The sequence below is a fragment of the Uloborus diversus genome, chromosome 1, assembly GCF_026930045.1.
Source record: "Uloborus diversus isolate 005 chromosome 1, Udiv.v.3.1, whole genome shotgun sequence".
Lineage (NCBI taxonomy): Eukaryota > Metazoa > Arthropoda > Arachnida > Araneae > Uloboridae > Uloborus > Uloborus diversus.
The window spans coordinates 184,354,281-184,381,440 of NC_072731.1; the positions used below are offsets into that span (position 1 = coordinate 184,354,281).

The 27,160-nt window shown below is 34.5% G+C and overlaps 1 protein-coding gene across 1 annotated transcript in view; it reads right to left on the reverse strand.

Annotated features, from left to right (window-relative positions):
- The window catches only part of LOC129223687 (pantothenate kinase 3-like), a 58,943-nt gene that overhangs the window by 4,669 nt on the left and 27,114 nt on the right, over window positions 1-27,160 (reverse strand). Inside the window, exons 3-7 of the mRNA XM_054858080.1 lie at window positions 10,945-11,108; window positions 9,326-9,499; window positions 8,609-8,853; window positions 7,729-7,905; window positions 1,765-1,888 (exon numbers count right to left, since the gene is read on the reverse strand). Of these exons, the coding sequence (XP_054714055.1) occupies window positions 1,765-1,888; window positions 7,729-7,905; window positions 8,609-8,853; window positions 9,326-9,499; window positions 10,945-11,108 (884 nt within the window). The remainder of the gene's footprint in view (window positions 1-1,764; window positions 1,889-7,728; window positions 7,906-8,608; window positions 8,854-9,325; window positions 9,500-10,944; window positions 11,109-27,160) is intronic.

A 27,160-nucleotide genomic window follows, 5' to 3' on the forward strand; every position in this document is an offset into this window, starting at 1 on the left:
AATGGGTTCCAACTCAAATTCAATTTTAACGTTGAATAAATAATCTTTTTACTGGCGGAAGTTTTTTTAATGAACGCGAATTTGCTGCAAAAGAAAAAAAAAGTTCAACTTCTTGGATATTTGGCGCTTATAGAATTGCAATACTCTGATAAACTACAAACATTCCGAATTTCAAATACGCCATTGTTTTTACTGGGTATTGTGAGCCCACATCACTCACAGTAACACATTAATTGAGGAGTTTACTTTCAAAACGGATTATATCCAGTTTTATATTTTTTTGGCAAAAGGAAAAAAACATTTTACGCCCAACACTAACTGTTAGAATTTCGAATTTTTCACAATGTTTTGGTAGAATAAGAAGTGACTATTGGCATTGGCATAAGTATAGGAATTTTTCCTCAATTTTATCAGACCAAAATTGCCAATTTTATTTTGGATATATTCCTTTTTGGCGTAAAACAGGGAATATCATCACTCTTGGGGGGGGGGGGGGAAACCACGCATTTTCTTAAGAAATAAACTTTAAAATTGAAACAAAATATTCAACATTTTTTTAAATATATATATTTTTTTACTCTACTTTATTCTTTCCTACTTACTTAATTCTTTTCATTAAACATTTAAAAAAAATAAAAAATAAAACAGGACATTCGATCTAATTAAGTATGAACAATGAAACCACCCAAGCTGATTCAAATACCATCGTTGTAGGTATTAATAGATCACATTTTTTATCAAAATTAATCACAATTTTTCAATTAACCACAATTTAATCATTAATTAATCACGATTTAGTAGTAATATCAATTATTTAATAAATATTTAGTAATAACAATTTGAGGTCGCGCTTGCCTAACTGATATCAGACTTGCACAAGGCTCAAGGTGCTGTGATCTCTTAATAAGGACAGGTATCATGCTTGATTGGAAATGCTCAGCCAGTGCCTCGCTCCGCTATTTTATTTATGAACTTCTTTTGAGTTTGAAGTGGCAAATTCAAATTTGGATATGCGCCCTTTTGATATGAAAGTGAATGAGTAGATACCGGTAAATAAAGGATAAGTTCCACTTTGCTGTAAAAGGCCTGGCGAGAAATAAGGGGATGGATAAACACCAATAATATTAGAAATTCAGAAGAAAAAAAAAACCTTTTTGAGCAATCACGATTGCTTATTGCTTTCATTTGATTGTTCTTGGCGTCCTTTGGTTTTATTTTCCCATCGCCACCCTCCGCACCATCACTGTCGACCGGATCCTCACGATGCTGCTCCTCTAGCGAAAGCCGTCTCCAGGTTGCGTCCATGTCCTACACACACGCGCATACATACACAATTACACATACACACGCATACATACAGACACCTACACATACGCACAAATACACACAACTACCCACACATTCATGCCTGCACACAGACACAAGCACATATGCCTACACACACATACACATACCACCCCACACACACAAACACTCATACACACAACTACCCACACACTTATGCCAGCACACAGACACAAACACACATGCCTACACACTCATACACATACCTACACACATACAGACATACCCCCACACACAAACATAAACATACACGCCTACATACACACACTCGTGATTGCGAAAAACCTAATTTGAATTCAAGGTGACAAAATTCAAATTAATTTTTCCTTCTTTTTTTTTTCCAAAAGTGGATATAATCCGTTTTGAAAGTAAACTCCTCAATTGGTAAATCTATAGGGGTTCTAGGTAAATCTTGAGTACCTCATTGAGTGCTGCCATCCGGGCGATGGATCCGATATTGTTTGTGATGGTTACCAAAGTTGCTCTGGCCAAGTCGGCCTGAGATGCTGCAGATCGCCTCTCTTTGCTATTCATGTTTCCGAAACTGTAAGAAGACAGGAAAAAAAAAAAAAAAAAAAAAATAAGTAAATAGTAATGTAATAGGTCCCTGCAGAAATTAAAGAATGCGTAGTTGTTGATGCAACAGATTGCTGGAATTGTTCACGAAACAGGTTTAGGATCTCAAAAGTGACAGTAAATAGTAAACAGTATAGTGACAGTTAATTTAGTGTTACAATATAATATAATAAATAACGTGTAACAAGCCTACACGACGAGGTCTGGCCGAGTTAAGGTAAATACTCGCAACCCAAGATCGTATCCAGATTTTTTTTCGGTTGTCTGTCGGAGCAAGTGTATAAGTGTGTCGATATAGTGCCCGACACTCGTGGGCGTACGAACCCGGAACAACCTCCCCCCCCCCTCTGGGAAAAGCCTTGTGGTAATTCTCCGATTATGAACCCAACTGTCTATTAATCAGGCTACCACGGTCTTCCGCCATACTCCAAACTAGAGCCGCTATATAGATAGGCCGACGTATCAGCTTAAGTTTAGCCATTTTGGATCGGATTTTTCATTGTTATGGAACTAGGGTTACCACAGCAAAGTGTCGTGTTTCGCCAAATTTGCCCTAAAAAATATTTTATTTAATAAACAATTCACGTGTGTAGCTAATACTCGTTCGCAGTGAACAATCACCTAATGCGAAAACTTGCCAGAAAAGACAACTGCTCAAAAATGCGCTCCGATCCAAAATGGCTGATCTTAAGGGTGCTCTTCACTGAGAGTCTGAAAGATTCGGATCTAATGTTAACCTACGGAGAAAGTTGGAGCTTGTTTTACAAATTCCTGTGAAGTTTTCGGATCCGGTTTTTTTTCTGAGTATTTTTCAAGACCATGTCTGTTTCTTTTAGTTTTTACTTTTTTGATGTGTCCATTCTCCGATTTTTTAAAATTCGAGAAAAAATGAATTTCTTCGAAAGCGAGGTACTGTTGGACATTTCGCTCTGTAAAACATCTGCAACTCGTGCTATCGAAATTTTAAGAACGCCCTGACACGCAAAATATTTCCAGCTCTCTTTTGAGATCTTGTTTGAAATAATGCGACCATTTTTTAAACAAATATCATGTTCTAACTATTGAAAAAAATTTCAAAATACGTTCACTTTTTGCATTCGCCCCGCCCTTTATTAGAAACCTCCCCTTTTTGAGGGGTAAGTGCTAATGGGGTGTAAGATTTATTACCCTCTCATTAGTTCCCCTCAATGACCTCCGCTGGACGTCCTTTCTTCTTTCCTCTTTTCCTAAGGCTTTCGTGAAGAATCAAGTGCTTTTGAAAGTGAATCCATGTAGATGCGTGCTATTAGCTGTTAAATTCGCAACATCTGCTTTTTTTTCAAATTTGTGGTTTGAAAAGAAATATATTTGAAAGGAATATTTCTGAGTCAAATTGTTTATTTACAATATAATGAACATTGTTACAATGCTGTCGAATGCGAAAAGTTGACATTTTTCAATTCCAGTAGAAAAATATTTTTATATATAGATTAAATCGTATTCCAGATACTGGGTATTTTGCATCGTTTTACATGTGTTTTATGTTACTACAAATGGTACACACATAAAGTGCTTTCCACAGCTCAACAAACATTTTTGAAAATTATTTGTGTCTTTAAGAGCCAGACTCGTCAAATTTCTTTAGAAGGTTTGGGAGGTGGAAAATTCAATTGCGGAAAACATTCCGTACACCAACATACTCATTAAACACATAGAAAATCATGAAAAATATATTAGCAATTTAATATAATTCAGTTAATGTAAACGTGGTAGAATTACTAAGCATTGTATGTATTAGTTTTAATGACGTTTTCAGCCTTATGTTGCCGACAAAGCTAACTAAAATGTGAACAATATAGAATGGGGGTTACAAGTTTTCACTGTTTTCTATTTTCATTCTCAGAAGCTAGATCAGCATTTTAATACAATGTAGAAAAAATTAATTACAGGCATAAAGGTTTTCAGGTCACATAAGCACCCCCCCCCCCTCCCTTAAAAAAAAAATCATTAAAGATCGTCTTAAATTTCGTTTTTATGGCTTTAATTTCAAAAAATTTCGGGAAGGGAGTTTGTGAAAAGTCCTTCTTTGACCATAAAAAAAAAAAGTCGTCTAAAATTGCATTTTTGGATTTCAAAAACCTGCATGTCCCCAACGTTATTAAAGATGTCCTACAATCATGTTTATAACACTTTAAAAATTTTGCCTCCCCCCCAACATCACACTAAGACTGCGTTTTTAGACTATTTCGAAAAATTTCGGGGAAAGCTTCCGAACTCCCCGTTTCCTAACAGAATTGAAGAACCTGAAATTGTGTTTTTGGCGTTTCAAGTTCAAAAATTTGCTGGTGGAAGATCACAGGACCTCTTACTTACTTCCAAATACTACCAGAGATCGTCTAAAAGTGCATTTTGAAAATTTTTATTTTCGAGAAAATTAAAAGGCATAGCCCTCAAACAGAGTGCTTGGGAAAATAGGGAGTATTTCTGAGTAAATAGTATGCTTACGATAAAGATCATGTTAATTAAATATAGAAATGGTTCCCTCTCCTAAACAAGAAGCTAAATCCTTTCTCTCGCTGTATTTACATATTACTAGGAGTCAATAGAATGGAAAATGTGGGATCTCAAAAAAGATTTTTGTTCTATACGAATGAAAATTACTTGATAATCATTGGATTAGAACATTCATTTTATTCTGTGACTGAAGACAGGATACGATAATTTTTCGGCACAGAAGTGCGTAACACAGAACTTAAAAGAAAAAGTTTGTCTTGTTTGTCTTTTTTTTTAATTGTGAACCCTTACTTGTACCTATAATTGCTTTCCTAAATGTAAGCTGTTCATTTTCATTTTTGTTTCAACTTTATGTATTTCCTGCAAATCTGTTTCTTGCCCTTTTTTTATTTTTTATTATTGATTCATTAAATGCAAGATGCATGAAAACGAGGCAGAGCGATAAAAACTTTAAAATCTGGCAGAGCGAGGCGTTGAGATTTTTTTTCATCTAAGTATTTCGAGATTTTTTTTTTTTTTTTTCAGGCAGATATACATGTAGGTAATATTTTCGTGCCTCCTGAGAAAAAGTACAACCCTTAATATTTATTATGACAACTAACGAGGATCAGACACTCACAAGACTTATTAGAAAATTTTAATAAAAACTCAATGTGTTGAAGTAGAAGCACTATATACACTATATGACCAAAAGCATTGGGACACTTTCAAAAATTCACATGTTTAGGGATTTCTCGAGAAATAATAGTCCAATTGCTCTATAATTTGTTTCGCATAAAATGTATACTCTAGTTGTCATTTTCCAATAAAAATTAAGTCTGCTATTCATTTAGGGGACCGACAACAAATTGAGTAAAAAAGTTTTTTGATAATTTTTCATTGCAAATTGCTGGGAATAAGCTATAATTTTCAGAAATGAGTTAAAAATCTATCAAAAACTTATTTTTATATTTTTGTGAAAGTATCTCTTATACCCATGGAAATATAAGCATTTCTTTCAAAAATGCAAAATTTTTTTGAAGGTTTTCGCCTTATATTACGCAGAGTATTTCGTCAAACGTTACTAAACTTTTAAAATATTTGACAGCATTTTAGAGAAACATAATAATAAAATTTGAAGTTAAAATATTGAAAATTTGTTGAAATATGAACAGTTAAAGCTATTAATTTTTCACTGCGCAGACACGAAAGATAGCAATTTATAACGTTCATAATTCAAAGCTCAGATACATCCTACAATCCATGAAAAAAATTCCACCGCAATTTCTTTAAATTTTAAAAAGTTATCAGCAATCTAATGAGCCGAATTTCTATAATTCTAGGATAGGCGACGAATGGTAAGGAATTGTTAGCAAACTGGCAACACTTTCCTGCCATCGTTATAGAGTGATTCATGATAAGAACAGATTATTTGTTGCTGGTCCCCTAAATGAATAGCAGACTTAATTGTTATTGGATTTGACGTCTGGAGTATACTTTTCATGAGAAAAAAATTACAGAGCAGAGAGCAATTGGTCTTTTATTTTTTGAGAAATCCGTAAAATTGTGAATTTTTGAGAGTGTCCCAATACTTTTGGTCATATAGTGCATGTAATACCTCATGTATTTTGCCGAATTTAGTAACTGGGAATCTGAGACTCTAAAAGTGCTAGGTTTAGTTTTATTGCAAAATTTCAACGCAAGATAGTTTACAAACATTGAGAGTGGGGGAAGGAGTGATTTTTGCCTTTGAGCTTGGAGCAGGGTGAGCACATTTGCATACAAAGATCAGAGAAAAATCTTTAATTTTTCAAATTCAGGAAATCCTTATCCGTAGCCGTCCGCGACTTTGCCGTTGTTATGCTCAATTTGAAAGAACTTTCACCATAACAACCCCTTGAGAAATGCTATCGTAGCCTTCTCATCTGCATATAGTACTTAGATAAATAAATAAATATTTTTTCAAAAAGAAAAGGATTCAAAGATAAAGATTAGGGGAATTTTCTGGTCACCAGTGGTGAGAAAAGGTATTTATAGTAGCCACATTTTTTTCTAGTCGCCACTACATTTGTAAAACAGGTAACTAACCAACAAAGTAGTATTTAATTTAGCACTAAAATATAAATATTATCAGTTCAAATAAAGGTTAATGTAACTAATTAGTGGCATTAATGTTTATTGTACAATCAAGTATTAACTATGCAAAGAGGATCTAGTTTCATTTTTAAGAATGTTTTCTGCTAACTCGGATGGGGTTGGGGAGAGTGGCAAACAGGCAGAGGAAGTGAAAGAATTTCGCCAACCGATAACTAGTTAGTCCCCACTTTTATTCGGCACTCGATTTTTCAAATTTATTAAGTAGGATCATCCATTTTTAAAGAATATTTTTTGGTTAGAATTTGGAGTTCATTTCGTTAAAATTCAGTGTGGTCATGCAGGCTATCTTTTTTTTCCTTCCTTTTTTGATATTATCAATTTTCAATAACGAACATTTTTCTAAAAATAAAACGAATTTATAAATTTATTTATTGCAAATATTCATTCATTCGTTAATTTTTCCTAGATGAGATCAGGAACCGTATTAATGGGGAAAAAAATCTTCGTTTCAAAAATTAATTTTAGTGCGAATGCAAATAAATTAATATCACAAGCGGGATTGCAAAATGCCGCGCCTTTTACACTGAGTTATTTTTCTTTTACCTATGTAGTCAAGACTCAAGAGGGAAAGAACTAGAATTTCCTTGGAAGGGTCTGTAAAAAGCTGCGGTTTCATTTCGCCGTCAGCTATTACCTCCTTCGACTACTCTGCACAGCAGGGGAGCGTCCGGTCTGTCCCCTTGCAAAATGTGACAGGTCACCATGATCCACACTCTCATCGGCCACCGCTCGTTCTATTGGTTGTTGAAGTGTCAATCACTTCACTGATGAACATTGCTTTCGTTTAAAGAAAAAGCCCATTTTCAAGCGAGATCGTTTTTCTTTCCCACTGAAGAGCAGCCTTAAGCTGATGCGCCGGCTATATATAGGAGCCTTACTCCAAACTAAGGCCGGTATCCGGTCCTGCGGTGGAGTGGGTATATTTACTGCACTGGGCTATCTCGTGTTTATTATAAACACTAACGATAGTTTTACATAAGAAATCTTTTTGAAAAAAAATCTTAATTCGACTTTTTAAAAGTATTAATAAAACATCAATGTTCGACTCAATTTTAATTTGTAACAGTAACTTAGTTTTACTTTATGACATGCACAAAATAAAGCGGTAATCTGGATCTAGACATACCGCCAGTTCGCCATTTGATGATTCCTAATCTACACAGCAAGCAAGTACTATACCTGCTAGCAACGGTGTTTCCTCTAAGGTTGAATTTCATGTAATCGCCTCCATAGATATCTTTAACTAGTTTGTCGACTTTCGTGCTATCTCCTTGTTCTGCAAGGGAAATTGCTTCTTCAAACGTGTCACAACCTGTCAGCAAGCAGCATAGTCCTAAAAAGGTTCCACCTCCCAAACTGAAATGAAATATAATAAATAAATAAATAAATATTGTCAAATGTTTTAAGCTCAATATCTTAATATTTAAGCAACAGTAGTTTCTCAAAAGAAGGTCTAAACTTTGCTTCAACTAAAGCATTCCCACATTTATTGAGTTTTAGAAAATGACCACTTCTAAGAAATCGGAAACGGTCAAATACATGATGGGGAAATATGAGAAAAAAAACTTTGCAGTTTGTATTCCTGGAGCGTGAGTGGCATAAACTGTAGTGTCTTGGAGGACTGTCCTGTCCAACTGACCTTATAGAGGAATGGAAAAATTATTCTGGTTAACTGTGGAGTCTCCAACTGGATGACCAAATTGACCAGATTGGAGATGACCAGATTGACCATAATGTGCGTCGTTTGAGTTTGGTTGAGGCCACCGTTCACTCCATCTGAGTTGTGAGTTTCTCGAGTTATGTAGATCAAAATCAATAAGACAGAAATCTGCTTTTAGCCGAATAGAAGCAATTAGCAATTACCCTGGTTGATTGAACAAATATAAAAGTTTCTTTGTGGCGTCAACTAAAAATTTGAAATCAATTGAGTTAGGTACTGAATTTAAGAATATTGTTTTGAAAATGTATAACGATAATAATGTTTCAAAGCATTTAGAAGAAGTTAAATCAGTCACTTAAAACTTTTTGGCACTAACGAAAGAATAACATCAAACCTCACCTGGTGCCTGTAACTCTTTTGTACTCATTCTCTGAATAAACTGCCAGTATGCTGACTCCAGACCCAATGTTAACCACCAGGAATGGATACGGAGAACTGAAATCGAATGGAACTTTTTTACAGCGATCGTCATCAACAGGATCGCTCCAATAGTAACATTCGCGGAAATTGTTTTGCTCCACGTATTGGATGCCGCGAATCAGGGAATCCATCTCATCGAACTTGTGAATCTTCTGAAAAATTTCCTGTTGCCAAGGAAAAAAAACATTTCAAAATAAACCCTACAGTTTCAAAAAAAGTAGAACAAAATTCTATATGAATATACATAAACATTTAAATTCATCGAGAACAGTTTAATGAAACTCAACATGTGGAAATCATGTCCAACTCTCAAGAAGTTGTAAAATAGTCATTTGCAACATGAGTATGATTTTTTATGAAAACAAGAGCTGCAGTTCACATTTTCTTTAAAATATAAGCGTTTTTTTTTCACTAAAAATTACAAGTTTTTTCAACTTTTTTTTACTACAATATCCAGAGTTTCCAATCAACTTTCGTGAAACTTGCAGAAATATTGACAACACGCAAAATAAACATTATACTCGAAATGGAAATGCACACACACACGCATAGAATAGTATCTACTGAACCTTGTTAATCTATTTTCATACTTTCATAGAGTGACAAATTAGTTGAAAAAACTAGAAAAGTGATTACCTTTTGGAAGTCCTGTTCGAACTTGTACGCTCCACCACCAGTGGCGCATACTGTGCTGGATACTGGAGCAATTTGTTTGCTTTTAACCAACCTTAGGAAAGCGCTCATTTCGCTGGTTGGAAATCGTATGAAGTGGAGAGATCCGTGGAGGTTATTTACCATGACATTGTCCATCTATAAGTGGATGAAATAATACGAATGTAGCATTTCTCGGAAAAAATACACACATGCAGCTATACTCTGTTCAGCGAAAAGGTGGACAGAAATGAACAAATCAGTGGGCAGAAAGTTGGCTACATTGGGAATTTTCTCTGTATAGCAAAAATGATCATGCCAAACGCGGTTGCCACTGTTAAATGGAGTATTTCTGTATTTAAATCAAGTCTATCTTTTTCGTGAACGTAGTACAGGCAAACTTCTATGATTTTTCGCTATCCTTAAAACAAAATCAACTATAGGTTGATTTTTTAAATTTAAAACACAGCTTTTTTTTAAGATTTCATTTTTTCTTCGAATTTTCTCATTTCTAACTGAGAAAACTTTTGGAATATTTTTTTTTAACATTCTCTATTTACTTGTAATATTTATCATCATCATCATCAAGCTAGGACTAGTAAAGAAGTACCGTTGAATGATTAATATAAGATATAATCAGTGTTGCAACTTTTAATATTAGCTTCAAATTTATAGAAATTCAAAATACCATAACTCATCGATGAACTATCACATTTGTCCTGAGAAAACAGAAAGTGCGATATAATTGAAGTCATTGCAAATAATGATTAGTGATTCATTTATAACAGTGGTTCCCGAAATGGCCCAGAAGGACTCCAGGGGTTCATGTAAAATAAAAAAATAAAAAAAATAAAAAAAAAAGGTGAGGAATGCATGAGATGCAAATAGAAGTCCACGAGCCTAGATCCCATAAAAGCAATTTATTGCAGAAATTTAGGCATTCTACAAGTGTTATATAGAGCACCAAAAAAGAATTTTTACTCATGTATACTTACAGAATACATTTTAATCTAATAAAAATACAACATTTTACATGACAGAAAAATATACACCTTTTTGGATAGCATAGACTGTGTTCATCATTCATTTTTTTCATATAAAATTATATACATATGTGTCAAAGTACATCATCTTCGTTCTTCAGTAGAGAAAAACGAATCGTTTTCGTACACACACTAATTATTGAAGCACAGTGCAATCTGACTGAGAATCGTATGGATTAATCGGCACAACGGAAGCTACGAACATATCGGACTCCGTATCGAGTCCCGGTCAAAACGTTTCAAGTATATCCACAACAGAATTGTACATTTTAATGGTTAAAATAGATTATAAAAATCGAGAACACTAAACAATACTCAAAATGCTTTGGTTTTTTACAATCGCTTCACCGGTTGAACTGTTGATAATCAATAGCTCTGCTCAACGCAGTGCACGCAACCACGGACAACGAGAAAGAAAGAAAAAGCGAGAAAAGTGCATATGCGAATTTTCGTCACACAAAAAACAACTACGTCACTTCCGTCACAATAACGTTTGCTGATCAGAACTTCAATGCTCTCACATAAAAAGTTTCACTTCAAAAACAAAACGTGAATTCTTACTTGTAAGTGCACGTCCCTAGTACCAGTGTTGCAGTAAGCAGCCCTGCCCTTCACGAACTGCTTCAGGTTTTGGTGGGCTTCCGATTCGTCGGAAGAGTCTGTGGGCTCGAAATAGACGACTTTGACCAGGCTGCCACCAATGTCGATTCCAAACAGAGGTGTGCCTGAAACAAGAAAAGCAAAATGAATTGGAATTTCAAAATTATCATAAATAATTGAGAAGGATCTGAAATCAGAAATTAACTCAAAAGAAACTCATTAGGCTCAAGTTAAACTCAAAGATACTCGTAGGCATGTTTAAAGAGAGGTATAAAAATAAATTTTATACGTATATGCAATACATAAATAAGACAAATGAAGGAAACAAACTACCAATAAAATTAGCTGATGTCCAAAAAATTAAAAATTAATTTGAATTTTGACATCTGGAATTCAAATTACGTTTTTCGCAATCACGAGTGTGTGTGTGTGTTTATGTATGTGTGGGGGTATGTGTGTTTGTGTGTAGGGTGGTATGTGCATGCGTGTGTAGGCATGTGTGTTTATGTCTGTGTGCAGTTATGAGTGTTTGTGTGTGGGGAGGGTATGTGTGTAGGCATATGTGTTTGTGTCTGTGTGCAGGCATGAGTGTGTGGGTAGTTGTGTGTATGTGTGTGTGTGTGTAGGTATCTGCATGTATGCGTGTGTGTATGTGTTTTTGTATGTATGTGTAGGTGTCTGTATGTATGCGTGTGTGTATATGTTTGTGTGTGTATGTGTTTTGTATGTATGTGTAGGTGTATGTGTGTGTAGGTGTGTACATGCGGGTGTCCGTGAGTGTGTATGTGTGTGTGTGTGTGAGTAGTTGTGTATGTATGCGCGTGTGTGTTGGACATGGATGCAACCTGGAGACGGCTTTCGCTATAGGAGCAGCATCGTGAGGAGCCGGTCGAGGGTGATGGTGCGGAGGGTGGCGGTGGGAAAATAAAATGATAGGACGCCAAAAACAGTCTAACGAGAACAATAAGCAATCGTGATTGCTCAAAAAAAAAAAAAATGATGCTGGGTAGTAGACTCATTTATTTTTAAACGAACTTCTTGTAAAAATTTTTCTCTGCAATAACCATAACCAGGGTTCGAAAATATCCGACATTTTCAATTAACACAAACAAAGTCTTCAAAATAGTAAATGCACACTCAAATCACTCTTTACTTTCTTGTATTATAATGACAATATGTAGACTTACAATTAAGGTTTCTTTCATTTTTTATCTAATATTTCATTCTACATTTCTATCAATTTTAAATGGAGTTAATTTGGCATTAGCTGTTTTACTCATTTTTCTTCTGTTAGTTACTTTTGCACAGTTATATGATTCAGAAATAAATATGCATTAGTCAGTCCAGTCATAAGACATTTTCTTTCTTCTGAGCAATGTTTAATATTTAATTAATTATTTTTAATATGAGTTAAAATTGTTATATTACTAATAATTTTATGAATATAAAATACAAGTAAAAAAGAAATATATTACTTTGCTGTATTAATAATGTATTAATACATCATAAAAATATAGTAAATAAATTTTTAGTTATTTTTAATAATAAATTAACAATATTACTATCACTAATATACTTTTTTTTATTGAAAATACCGTAGTTGAAAAAATAAATATCGAAAATATCAAAATAGCATGAAATTTTCAAAATAAATATCGGATATATATCGTGATGTATATCATGATATATATCGACCGATATATATCGGCGAACCCTGCCATAAACGGAAACATCAAGGAAGGCAGCCTTTCTGCATTTAGCATAACCCATTGACGAACAGAACGCATCTCATATCTGACTGTGGCTCAATTTACAACAATTTACTGATTATGACCATATTACCAATTGTGACATTCTATACTGATTACGACTTTGTTACTGCACCAGTATATGTTTAATCATTCTTATCTCGAATCAAGATTGTTTTTGAAAAATGTGCTGTTTCTTAAACGTTAAATAACTTTTAATCATTTTGTAATTAATTATCCTTATTATTTATGTTTTTAAGTAACACCGTTTTTTCTTCAAAATTGTACTTAAAAAAAATCATTTATATGTTTTTCTTCAAATTTCAATCAACCTTAATTATGTACACAAAATGTTGATTTTGATGGTGTTACTGTATTTTGAGTTGTCAAAATTTCAATCAAGTCAGCTGTTGTTCAGGGTTTCTCTGTTGGACGGCAATGGAAAGTCACTCCACATCTCCCGCCAAAACCGAGAAGGTCTTGTTACCATTCGGGGGAGAAGTGGAGAGAGAGAGAGAGAGAGAGAATAAAGCGACTAACATAAAGACAATAGACAAATGTAAAGAATTCGAAGTTAGAGACTTTGCATTTGACTTCTAAAGTGCAGAAAAACTTCAAACTATTTTGAAGCCACGGATACAAATGACGATGTTTTTCGGATCCCACGTTCCTCGAAACCAATAACAAGAAAGAGAAAATAGAGAGAAAGACAGTTAAAATCAAATAATCAACTTCTTTGGTACTGTACAGAAATATAAAATTAAAAAAGCAAGTATGTATGAATTTTTTATATTTTTTTACGAATCCGTTTTCCGTTTTCTTACGAGCACTCGGTTATAACGAGCAAAAATCGCGGTCCCTTCGCGCTCGTTATAAACGAGTTCGACTGTAGTTGCATAACTCTGCTTTACAAACCAGGTCTATAATTAACACCAATGCAGCAAGGGACATTTGGGTCCTTGTGTAAATGCTTTCAGAGTCTTTCAAAATAAACCTCTACTGAATTAAAGAGCCTTGTCAAAGAGTAAATTTACAGTGCTGGCCAAATTATTAGACTAAAGAGTTTTTTTTTTTTTTGCTTTTTGTACACTATTTGTACTAAAAATACTATTTATTTTACTGTTAAAGTACAGTACATACTGTACACTGATTATTACGTTATTTTAGCATAATTTAATGTTTGCAGGTATCAGCACTGTCTGCTTTGTTTATGTTCTTTGTTTATCTACTTACCAGGAACATAACCTCAATCAGCTTAAACAGTTCACTAGTTCTTTTTATTAGTGTGTTCTGTTATATTTAAAGTTAGGTTTAGGTAATTAGTGAGTATGTGTATGTGAGTATATATAATACATGGGCGTCACTGGCTCTTCGTTATTGAGGGGGACGATTGATGCAACGCAGAACAATCCCCCCCCCCCCCATTTTTTTGAAATCGGGAACTTTAATTTAGTGATGTAAAAAGAAAAGGGAAGCCTTCCATCTCAAAAACAAAAAGAATAAAATAATGAATATAAGTACAAATTAAATAAATACCTGTGTGCTGAAAAGTAAAAGAAGACAAAACAAAGTTCATTTGCACAAATTTTCAGCAAGCATGTGTTTCCGAGTTACAAGAAACTCTTTTTCTCTCTTAAAAGAAGGGAGTTTATGGATAGCTCATTTTTATCGGTCGTGTTTGTTCATCAGCATGATTTCTATAAAGTCAGCATTAAGCTAAAAACGTTTTATAAATAAAAATCGATAAAAATAGATTTTTTGCAAATTTTGTAGGAACAGTATTAATGAAAGGAGAGAGTTTTTCCTTTAAAAAATTAAATCCACTTTTGTTTATAAAAATAATTTTTTGAAAATACTCACAATTTTTTTAATCACATTTTTTTTTTTTTTTTTTTTGAATTGATGTTAACATTCGGGAACGTTGACGTTCAAAAAGCTAAAAATACTGTCAAAAACCGTCTCAAATAAGCAAATTCTTAACGTTTCAATAAGATAACTGTAAATAAAAAGTTAGTCTATAAATGAGAATCTTATCCCGTTAAAAACGAAGCAAACAAACATAGGTGCAATCTTTGCCCCTGTCGATAAAATAATTGAGCGCATAAAAAAAAAAAAAAAAGAAGCAATAAAATAACAATATTTTCACTTTTTACTTTCAAGGGAGACTTATTTCACAAGCAGCAGTTTTAAATTCCCCCCCCCCCCAAAAAAAAAGCTTACTAGATAACGGACCTTTCCTCCCCTGGTATTTTGTAGTGCAAAATACCAGGCATTGCCGTAAAATGCAAAGAAATTCTGAGAGTCGACTGAACATCGAACACAAAATTGCATATCCATTTGATCACTGATCGTAAATATATCAAGATAATAGTGATATAAAAATATCAGTAACTTCAATGTTAATTTATAGCAGCGGATTTATTATTTTTGATATATTTGTCACTCTTATATTATAATATTTTTAAATTCTTTCTTTAACTTACTTTTTTCGTTTCGCATTTACTTATAAACAGTAAACAAACAATAAATAGAAAAATGTATTCTTTTAAATCGGTTTTTATCTTTGAAAGAATAAGAACAAACTGATTCATTTCTAGAAGGATAATGGCAAAATAAGCCGTACTATTCAACTTTCAGAGAAATAAAAGTATGATTAACAATGTACGTGGATTCACACATTGACCTATAATACACCCAAAAGTCTTTTTCTTTAAAATAACAAAGTAAATCAAAACTTTATATCTTTCACTTTTTTTTATAGTCTTATATCAATGTTTATTTTGTAAATAAATTTAATTATCTAGAGGGAAAATATTTAGATTTTAGATCAAAATTAGATGCGCATTCTCCTCATATTTAGGTTTATAAAAATTACAAGTTAAAAATTCAGCTTTTATCTACGTTTTATGATTCTCTGAATATTTTATAATCCTAGATTATTATTAATAATCTTGATCAATGACTGGGAACTGAGTAAAATTTTATCGCTACATCAATATATTTAAATAAATAAAACTGAAATTTTATACTAATAGCAAAAGAATAAAATATAACTTTAAAGAAATTCCTTAAGTGTTCTAACTACTGCGACCGACATCTGTCCCGGTAGATTTTGAAAACTGGTACGATTTTTGGAAATTTCAAAGCTAGAAATATTTCAAGACTGCAATATTTTGACTGCTTCATTTTGAAGCAACTAAAGTTGCTTATATTATTATTAACTTTAAATAATTTAATGTAACTTATTTATTTCTTGGGAACTTTCAAGTTAAATAAAATATATTATCAATTATATTCCACAGTTTCTAGTTCCAAGGGTTCAGCACACAAACCTTTTAATTAAATATAATTTTCCACTAGATTTTGTTGTATGGTACAATTGTGTATAACTTAAAGTTCAATAATTTATAAAATTATAATTGTAAAAATGAATGTTCTCAACATAAATTATTACAAGCCGAAGCGGCCGAGTCACACCTCATGATTCGACTAGGCCCGGGTCGGATGCTTCATTCAATCTCTTATTTGTAGCGCGCTTTTTACTACAGAGGAAAAAAAACCCAAAAGAATTATGAACCATTTTAAATTTACCATTAATTAGGAATTCCAACCACACTTAGAGTTTTCAGTATTTATACCAGTAACGTCTTAACTTCAGTAATGTATGTATTCATTTAAATGCAAATTTTACTGATGTTTAAAATAATGAAATTTTCCATAATGGATTTCCATGACCTGTACGAACCCTAAGCGAGTTCGACTGTACTGATTCAATGAAGCATTTTGAATTTGCGTGAGTATGTCGTGCAGAGAGATCACCTGAAACTTTTTTCAAAGTCACGAGTTAAATGAACGGATCAAAAGAATGAACGATCCTCTGATGAACGGATCATTAAAAAGAACGACATTGCCCACCTCTAGTAATGAAGGACCTATTCGCAACTCAGGCTCAAGCGCCACCATGAATATATGCCCGATAAAACCATTCTTGACCAATCAGTAAGAACAATTCTTTCTGTGCTCACTGTTCGGATATGGATATATTTTATCTTTAACTTACAGAAAAATACAAAAGAACTTTGATCCCGCATTTTTTGGTCTCCTGTGTGCATTGTTTTGGTTTTACGGTCTCGTCACGCATGCCATCTATATCCATTTTTCCCGTTTGGATCGTTTCTAAAACTTGCAGTTTACCGCATGTGTCACTCAAAAAATTAAACAACCTAAAAATAAAGAAACAAAGTTGAAATTTAGCCTACTACCATCATGCTTGACAGTTATGCTTCAATTGGTAAAGACACGTGACTTGACTTCTGTTCAAGGATTGATCACAGGGAACGAAGAAATGGACTATCATGTCATCCGAAAAAAGGTAAGGAAGAAAAAAACTTACATTATTTTGGTGTCCCTAAAATTGTGGTGTCCTGGGCGGTCATTCCAAGCTCGTCAGCTTGCGAGATCGAGATTTTCGCTCACGTGATCGATTGTGACGTACAAATGTCGCAAAGTAGCATTTTAATCTACTCGATCTTAGCTTGCGGCTAGGGGGGAGAGAAAATTTTGGGTTTTTCGACAAAATGTCCGAAACGGTGGAAAAAAAATTAAACTTCAAGCTAAATAAACTTCCTATGAAACTTTCTACACATATTTGGTAAATTTCCAATAATTTTCCGGGTATATATCATGAAAAATCGGTGATTTTCGGAAAATTCTCTCCTTTTGTCAAACATTTGCTTCTGGAGCCACCTATGATGAGTAGTCATTAAAGTTGTCAACGGCAAATTTGTAGAGCATTAAATTTCCTTCAATTTGATATGCTATTTTATTGTATTTTGTTCAACCAACCAAAAGTTACAGAATTTCAAACACGCTCTTTCATGGCAAAACATGGAACACTTGCCATTCACAAATTTCAAACTGACTCGAAAGAATCGCGCACTTCCTCTTACCTAAATGAATTCGACAATCCAGATGGACAATAAAGAGGATTTGTGGATTACTACAACACAAATGATGTTTAAGGGTGGGGGGGGGGGATTCTGAAATTGTTTGTGATTTGTTGGAAGGAAAGAGTAAGAAGTGTGACATAAGCATTTTTTAATACGAATATGTTTATGAAAAGTAGCCTGTAAAAGGAACTTTGTGACAAGGGGGGAGGGTAAAAATGTTGAAAAAAAGTGTGACATTATTTATGGACAGCCCTTTACCAAGGAATCGGACGAAGATTTTCAAAATTACGTATATGCAGTATGAATTGGTGGACTGAGGACGTGCAGAAAGTCAGCACTATACATACTGTTTAAGGAAATTGATATTGATTTAATTTAATTTGAATTTGTTGTTACTTAGGATACCTAGTCTACAAAACTGTTTGGCAAAAAGAGACGACTGTATATACCATATGGACATTAACGTTAGTTAGAAAATTGAAACGACGGTCAAACAAGAAGGTTTCTGTCCAATTTTCCTAATAACAGTCAGCTGACAAATCCGCTAATGATGAAGCTGTTGAAAAACGAGACAAATAAACTTCGAGCTTTAGGTGATGTTGATGTTGATATTGCGAACACGGCTATCATCAGATGACAAAAGTCTTCGGTAGCTATCATTTGAAAGGAATTCCTCCTTGTTGTTCTCTTGATAGCCAAATACAACATTCTACTGTCAAAATGTACCAGAAATCTAAAATCATACAACATGTATCTAAAATATATATCAACAGTTCTTCTTCCCCTGAATCCATTGAGGCTGCTGGGGTCATATGTATCTCTCATGGTACGGTGCTCCAGTCACAGAAAACTCTCCCAACGAATTCCGTTACAGATCATTTATCAAAGTAGCTGCAAACATCAAGGCTGATCTCTAACTCTGCCGTACCATCAGGTACACCTGTAGCTAGGAACTTAATGATTTTGGCCGATTGCTTTTCTACGAGTGACCTTCCAGTCACTTGTAGAAAATCATCGTTAAACTACTCTGTCGAAAGCTTGCATTGCAAGGGCAGTTGCAACAACGGAATCAAAATATTTATCCAGGACGAGGGAGACGACAATGACATCAATACATTACCAATTTTTTAGAACAACTTTTCCACTGCTGGTGACATGACCTTTCCGCCTCAGAATAAAGCCAAGATGTCACCTTAAAGATGATATTTTCATTTTCTAATTATTGTCAGTCCATATTCCATATAAACACTTTCAAAATATGATTAGTAACTAGTATGTTGTGGCCATCACGAAACTTTCTTCTATATTTTTCTTTTTTTTTTCTGATCCCTCCTCATGCTTGACGAGGAAGCAATATTCCCAACAAAAACAAAATTACAAATGTAAAAACTTGACGACCTCCCAATGTCTGAATTATTGCAAAAGCAAAGCAAAGAGCGAAAATTAAAAGCTATTTTAAAAAGCCTTGCCTGAATTAATTACAAATATTTTATTTGTTAACAAACATAAGATGGCAACAGTTAAGAATTTTAAATCATTGAGATAATACCATAGACTAATAATAAGAGTAGACCGAGCTATGGCAACCCTTTTGCTGCTCATAAACCAAACCATGTGACTGGTGGATATCCTAGCAACAGCGGGCGTTAATCGTAGCAGACGATCTACGCCAGCGCGAAATAAAATAAATAGAATTTATGGAACACGGAAGAATGATCTTTTATGGAGTCCGATTTGTAAATTTGTTATTCCAAGTTGTAAATATTTTGTTAATATAGTGAGTTTTTCGTTTAGATAGTATTGTGCATTTTCTTTAGTCAATTTCAATAACTCTCTAAGCAATAAAAGATGCAAGCGACCAAGAAGAATCAGCAAACGGTAAGATTTTTACCTACAGTTTCAATTTAAGATACCGATTAGTACATTTTTGCGTTAACGCAAAACGTTTACGCCATTTCGTTCACGCCAACGCTGACAGCTCCAAATGAAATAAAAGTTACCGAAAACTGATCAAAAACTATTACTAATGTCAAAATAATGCATAACTAAAAGAAAAACAGTTCAATCTCTGCACCTGGAAGTTTTTTTTTAATGAAAACACATTGTCTTAAAATACATGTCGAGTGCCAAACTATGGATAATGCTGCCATCTAGCAACCATGCTGCCAAAGTCTTCGCCAAGCCCTTCCACTAGTCACATGATACATCTATGAACCAATTTTCTTCATCAGCAAGAATGAGAAAGCTCGGTCTACTTATTATTAGTCTATGGATAATACCATAGACTAATAATAAGAGTAGACCGAGCTATGGCAACCCTTTTGCTGCTCATAAACCAAACCATGTGACTGGTGGATATCCTAGCAACAGCGGGCGTTAATCGTAGCAGACGATCAACGCCAGCGCGAAATAAAATAAATAGAATTGATGGAACACGGAAGAATGATCTTTTATGGAGTCCGATTTACAAATTTGTTATTCTAAGTTGTAAATATTTTGTTAATATAGTGAGTTTTTCGTTTAGATAGTATTGTGCATTTTCTTTAGTCAATTTCAATAACTCTCTAAGCAATAAAAGATGCAAGCGACCAAGAAGAATCAGCAAACGGTAAGATTTTTACCTACAGTTTCAATTTAAGATACCGATTAGTACATTTTTGCGTTAACGCAAAACGTTTACGCCATTTCGTTCACGCCAACGCTGACAACTCCAAATGAAATAAAAGTTACCGAAAACTGATCAAAAACTATTACTAATGTCAAAATAATGCATAACTAAAAGAAAAACAGTTCAATCTCTGCACCTGGAAGTTTTTTTAAATGAAAACACATTGTCGTAAAATACATGTCGAGTGCCAAACTGTAGATAATGCTGCCATCTAGCAACCATGCTGCCAAAGTCTTCGCCAATCCCTTCCACTAGTCACATGATACATCTATGAACCAATTTTCTTCATCAGCAAGAATGAGAAAGCTCGGTCTACTCTTATTATTAGTCTATGGATAATACTTCCAATCATTTCCATACAATTAAAATCGCGAGAAATACGCAGACGATAATCTATTACGATTTATCTTTCTTATTGTTGCATTAATTCGCAACTCCAACGAACTATAGGGGGCACTGCAGTCACTGTCTAATGGCGGACGAAAAAACTAAAACAAACGCACGTGGTAACGAAGAAAATGCTAAAAGTGTTGTGATTTTTGTTCGTATGTATGATTTTTTCGCATTATTCTTTTTCAATTAATTTTCAAAGTCTTGTGGATATTCTGGCCCACGTAGAAAGAAATGAGAATTCAAGAAGCATTACTAAACGTCAAAGATTAATGCAAACTACGTAGTTCGTAGTTCTAAGCAGCTATTTCCACGATGTTGAATTCGATATTTATCAATTCTTGATAAAACTAAATAATAATTGTGACCTGACAAGAATAACAATTAATGCTAGAAAATTCAATATGACATTACAAATTATTATCGAATGGAGTTCCGAATACTTTTCTGCCTTGCTTGGCTAGCGCTTATTGTTTTGCATTTGTAGCTGAGTTATTTCTATCGAATTCCCGAATCGGTTAATTTAAAATTTTTCTGTTTCGATTTTTCTAATTTCTGAGTTACGATTTAATTATGTCATGTTATGCAAATCATCAACAAAATTCTCACGGATATATGGTGGTAGTTTTCTTTTCAGTTTGATTGACCATTATTTCTTTTTACTTATCGAATTCTGTAATCTTACTACCATTTTATTCCAATTATAATAAAAATTAAAAATGGTTTAACTAAAAGCGCGAAATCTCGCCAAGGCTACTTTGCTCGCACAATACTAAAACTATAACCCTAAACAAATTTGGCGAAACCTTTCAGCTGAGAATAAAAGGAATAAAGTAAATTCTTTCTCGGTTAAACATTTTTCATTTTGTTCTACGATAATATATTCAAGAAAATATTTTGCATACTGTCCATTCCAACTAAATGCTGCTGTAAAATATAGTTAGTTTAATAAATTTAAGATTAAAAAAAAACCCATATTCTTACAAATTCATACAAAACAATAAAATTTTTTACCTTGTATAACGTTATCCAGGTTTGTTAATCCAGAATTTTCGCTTTCACCATTTCTCAATCAACTCATATTTTAGAAGGAAATAATGAAAACTAACATTATTTTGAGAAGCTCGAGAATACTACTATGGGACGAATTAATTTCTGTAGCTGAAAGCAAACTAAGATACATCGATTGCGTTAATAAATACTCAGAACAAACTGCCTGTGTTTACGTCAGCAGACATACGTGGAACGCAACGTGGCAATGTTTTAGTTTTCCCGGCAGTTTTATAAATCACCGCAAGGTAGCGTATTCGAGCGCTGGAGTTACGAATGAAGCTATTTTTATTCGCTAAAAATCTAGTATGTTGTGGCTATCACGAAACTTTCTTCTATATTTTTCTTTTTTTTCTGATCCCTCCCCATGCTTGACGAGGAAGCAATATTCCCAACAAAAACAAAATTACACATGCAAAAACTTGACGACCATCCCAATGTCTGAATTATTGCAAAAGCAAAGCAAAGAGCGAAAATTGAAAGTTATTTTAAAAGCCTTGCTTGAATGAATTACAAATATTTTATTTGTTAACAAACATAAGATGGCAACAGTTAAAAATTTTAAATCATTGAGATAATATTTCCGATCACTTCCATACCACACCGATTCATATTCCGATCATCTTTCAACATCACACCAGAGGATAAGGGGCAGGGCCCCAGGTGCCTCAAGCAACGAACTTATATTTCTGTGGCATTTCCATACAATTAAAATCACGAGAAATACGCAGACGACAATCTATTACGATTTATCTTTCTTATTGTTGCATTAATAAAGCTATTTTTATTCGCAAAAAAAAAAATAAATAAATAAATAAATAAATAAAATTAAAAAAAATTAATTTGAATTTTTGGCATCTTGAATTCAAATTATGTTTTTCGCAATCACGAGCGTGTGTGTTTGTGTAGGCGCATGTGTGTGGGTGCGTGGGTGCGTAAGTGTATGTATGCATGTGTGTGAGTGAGTGTTGTGTACGTGCGTGTGCGTGTAGGTGTTCGTGTGTGTGTGCGTGTAGCCGTTCGTGTGTGTGTGTAGGCGTTCGTGTGTGTGTGTGTAGGCGTTCGTGTGTGTGTAAGCGTTCGTGTGTATGTGTATGTAGGCATGTGTTTGTGTCTGTGTGCAGGCATGTGTGTGTAGGACATGGACGCCACCGCCCAGTAAAAGTGGATTCCGGGATCCGGGGGACAGTGCTCAGGACCAGCCGCGCCGCCGCCGGTGGACGGTGGTGCTGCAGGCCTGGTCCAAGCTGAAAAAGGAACCGGAACATCAAGGACGGTCAAGTGAGAACAATAAGCAATCGTGATTGCTCAAAATAAAAAAAAAAAAAAAAACACCTTGGAGTGATTGGTGTCAAAATTGAACCAAAGCCTGTTTACATATGGATTCACATATATTCCAAATTTCAACTAGAACGTAGCATTACTTCTTGAGATAGGGCACTCACAATGGAAAAAAAGAACAGGCGATTGCGCTACCCCTTTTTAGCTGTTGACACCAAAATAAAATCAGCTTTTATACCCACTAAGGGCTACTTGCCGATAAATTTTTCTTTCATTCCGTTCATTATTTCTTGAGATACAGCAGTCATAATTGACGATAAAAAACGTTCTATAGTTCAACCCCGTTTGAGTTATTGACACCAAAACTGAATCAGCAACTGTTTCTGTTACTGGCAACATATGGACCAAATTTTGTTTGATTCCGCCAGTTACTTCCTGAGGAATAGCAATCACGCGTAACTCAAAAAATGTCCCATTGCTCCACCCCCCTTGGAGGAATTCGCGCCAAAAACCAATGGGCACAAGTTCACATAGGGTCACATATGTGTACCAAATTTCGTTCGATTCCATGCGGTAGTTTTTGCTGTAGAGCGGCCACAAAAAACTGGTCACACACAGCCGTGACACACACACACACACACACACACACACACACACACACACACACACACACACACACACACATACACACACAAACAGACAGACATTTTCCAAAAATAGTCGAAATGAACTCAGCACACCTCAAAAAGTTCGAATCCGTCAAAATTCGAAATTCGAAAATTTGCACGAATCCAATACTTTCTTCTATATATTAGATATAGAAGAAAGTAATAATGATAATAAAAATAAATCAGCACCTCTTGGCGTGATTGGCGCCAAAATTGAACCAAAGCCTGTTTACATATGGATTCACATATATTCCAAATTTCAACCAGAACGTAGCATTACTTCTTGAGATAGGGCACTCACAATGGAAAACTAGTATGTTGTGGCCATCACGAAACTTTCTTCTATATTTTTCCTTTTTCTGATCCCTCCCCATGCTTGACGAGGAAGCAATATTCCCAACAAAAACAAAATGACACATGCAAAGACTTGACGACCATCCCAATGTCTGAATTATTGTAAAAGCAAAGCAAAGAGCGAAAATTGAAAGTTATTTTAAAAGCCTTGCTTGAATTAATTACAAATATTTTATTTGTTAACAAACATAAGATGGCAACAGTTAAAAATTTTAAATCATTGAGATAATATTTCCGGTCATTTCCATACAATTAAAATCACGAGAAATACGCAGACGACAATCTATTACGATGTATCTTTCTTATTGTTGCATTAATAAAAATATTTTTATTCGCAAAAAAAAAAAAAAAAAAAAATCAACACCTCTTGGAGCGATCGGCGTCAAAATTGAACCAAAGCCTGTTTACATATGGATTCACATATATTCCAAATTTCAACCAGAACGTAGCATTACTTCTTCAGATAGGGCACTCAAAATGGAAAAAAAAGAACGGGTGATTGCGCTACCCCCCTTTTTAGCTGTTGACACAAAAATAAAATCAGTTCTTATACCCACTAAGGGCTACTTGCCGATAAATTTTTCTTTCATTCCGTTCATTATTTCTTGAGATACAGCAGTCACAATTGACGACAAAAAACGTTCTATAGTTCAACCCCCGTTTGAGTTATTGACACCAAAATTGAATCAGCACCTGTTCCTGTTAATACCAACATATGGACCAAATTTTGTTTGATTCCGCCAGTTACTTCCTGAGGAATAGCAAGCACGCGTAACTCAAAAAACGTCCCATTGCTCCACTTTCTTTAGAGGAATTCGCGCCAAAAACCAATGGGCACAAGTTCACATAGGGGCACATATGTGTACTAAATTTCGTTCGATTTCATGCGGTAGTTTTTGTTGTAGAGCGGCTACAAAAAACTGGTCACACACAGACGTGACACACATACATACACACACACATACATACATACACACACACAGACAGACAGACATTTTCCAAAAATGGTCGAAATGGACTCAGCACACCTCAAAACGTTCGAATCCGTCAAAATTCGAAATTCGAAAATTTGCACGAATCCAATACTTTCTTCTATATATCAGATATAGAAGAAAGTAAAAAGAACGGGCGATTGCGCTACCCCCTTTTTACTTTCTTCTATATCTAATATATAGAAGAAAGTATTGGATTCGTGCAAATTTTCGAATTTCGAATTTTGACAGATTCGAACGTTTTGAGGTGTGCTGAGTTCATTTCGACTAGTTTTGGAAAATGTCTGTCTGTCTGTGTGTGTGTGTGTATGTATGTATGTGTGTGTGTATGTATGTGTGTCACGTCTGTGTGTGACCAGTTTTTTGTGGCCGCTCTACAGCAAAAACTACCGCATGAAATCGAACGAAATTTGGTACACATATGTGCCCGTATGTGAACTTATGCCCATTAGTTTTTGGCGCGAATTCCTCCAAGGGGGGTGGAGCAATGGGACGTTTTTTGAGTTACGCGTGCTTGCTATTCCTCAGGAAGTAACTGGCGGAATCAAACAAAATTTGGTCCATATGTTGTCATTAACAGGAGCAGGTGCTGATTCAATTTTGGTGTCAATAACTCAAAGGGGGGTTGAGCTATAGAACGATTTTTGTCGTCAATTGTGACTGCTGTATCTCAAGAAATAACGAACGGAATCAAACAAAAATTTTTTGACAAGTAGCCCTTAGTGGGTATAAGAGCTGATTTTATTTTGGTGTCAACAGCTAAAAAGGGGGGTAGCGCAATCGCCCGTTCTTTTTTTTCCATTGTGAGTGCCCTATCTCAAGAAGTAATGCTACGTTCTGGTTGAAATTTGGAATATATGTGAATCTATATGTAAACAGGCTTTGGTTCAATTTTGACGCCAATCGCTCCAAGAGGTGTTGATTTTTTTTTTTTTTTTGCGAATAAAAATAGCTTTATTAATGCAACAATAAGAAAGATAAATCGTAATAGATTGTCGTCTGCGTATTTCTCGTGATTTTAATTGTATGGAAATGATCGGAAATATTATCTCAATGATTTAAAATTTTTAACTGTTGCCATCTTATGTTTGTTAATAAATAAAATATTTGTAATTAATTCAAGTAAGGCTTTTAAAGTAACTTTCAATTTTCGCTCTTTGTTTTGTTTTTACAATAATTCAGACATTGGGATGGTCGTCAAGTTTTTGCATGTGTAATTTTGTTTCTGTTAGGAATATTGCTTCCTCGTCAAGCATGGGGAGGGATCAGAAAAAGGAAAAATATAGAAGAAAGTTTCGTGATGGCCACAACATACTAGTTAGCTGTTGACACCAAAATAAAATCAGCTCTTATACCCACTAAGGGCTACTTGCCGATAAATTTTTCTTTCATTCCGTGCATTATTTCTTGAGATACAGCAGTCACAATTGACGATAAAAAGCGTTCTATAGCTCAACCCCTGTTTGAGTTATTGACACCAAAATTGAATCAGCACCTGTTCCTGTTAATGACAACATATGGACCAAATTTTGTTTGATTCCGCCAGTTACTTCCTGAGGAATAGCAAGCACGCGTAACTCAAAAAACGTCCCATTGCTCCACTTTCTTTAGAGGAATTCGCGCCAAAAACCAATGGGCACAAGTTCACATAGGGGCACATATGTTTACCAAATTTCGTTCGATTTCATGCGGTAGTTTTTGCTGTAGAGCGGCCACAAAAAACTGGTCACACACAGTTGTGACACACACACATACACACACACACAGAGACACACACACACAGACAGACAGACATTTTCCAAAAATAGTCGGAATGGACTCAGCACACCTCAAAACGTTCGAATCCGTCAAAATTTGAAATTCGAAAATTTGCACGAATCCAATACTTTCTTCTATACATTAGATATAGAAGAAAGTAATAATGTAATAAAAACTATGCTGTAATTACAAACTAGTATGTTGTGGCCATCACGAAACTTTCTTCTATATTTTTCTTTTTTTTTCTGATCCCTCCCCATGCTTGACGAGGAAGCAATATTCCCAGCAAAAACAAAATTACATATGAAAAAACTTGACG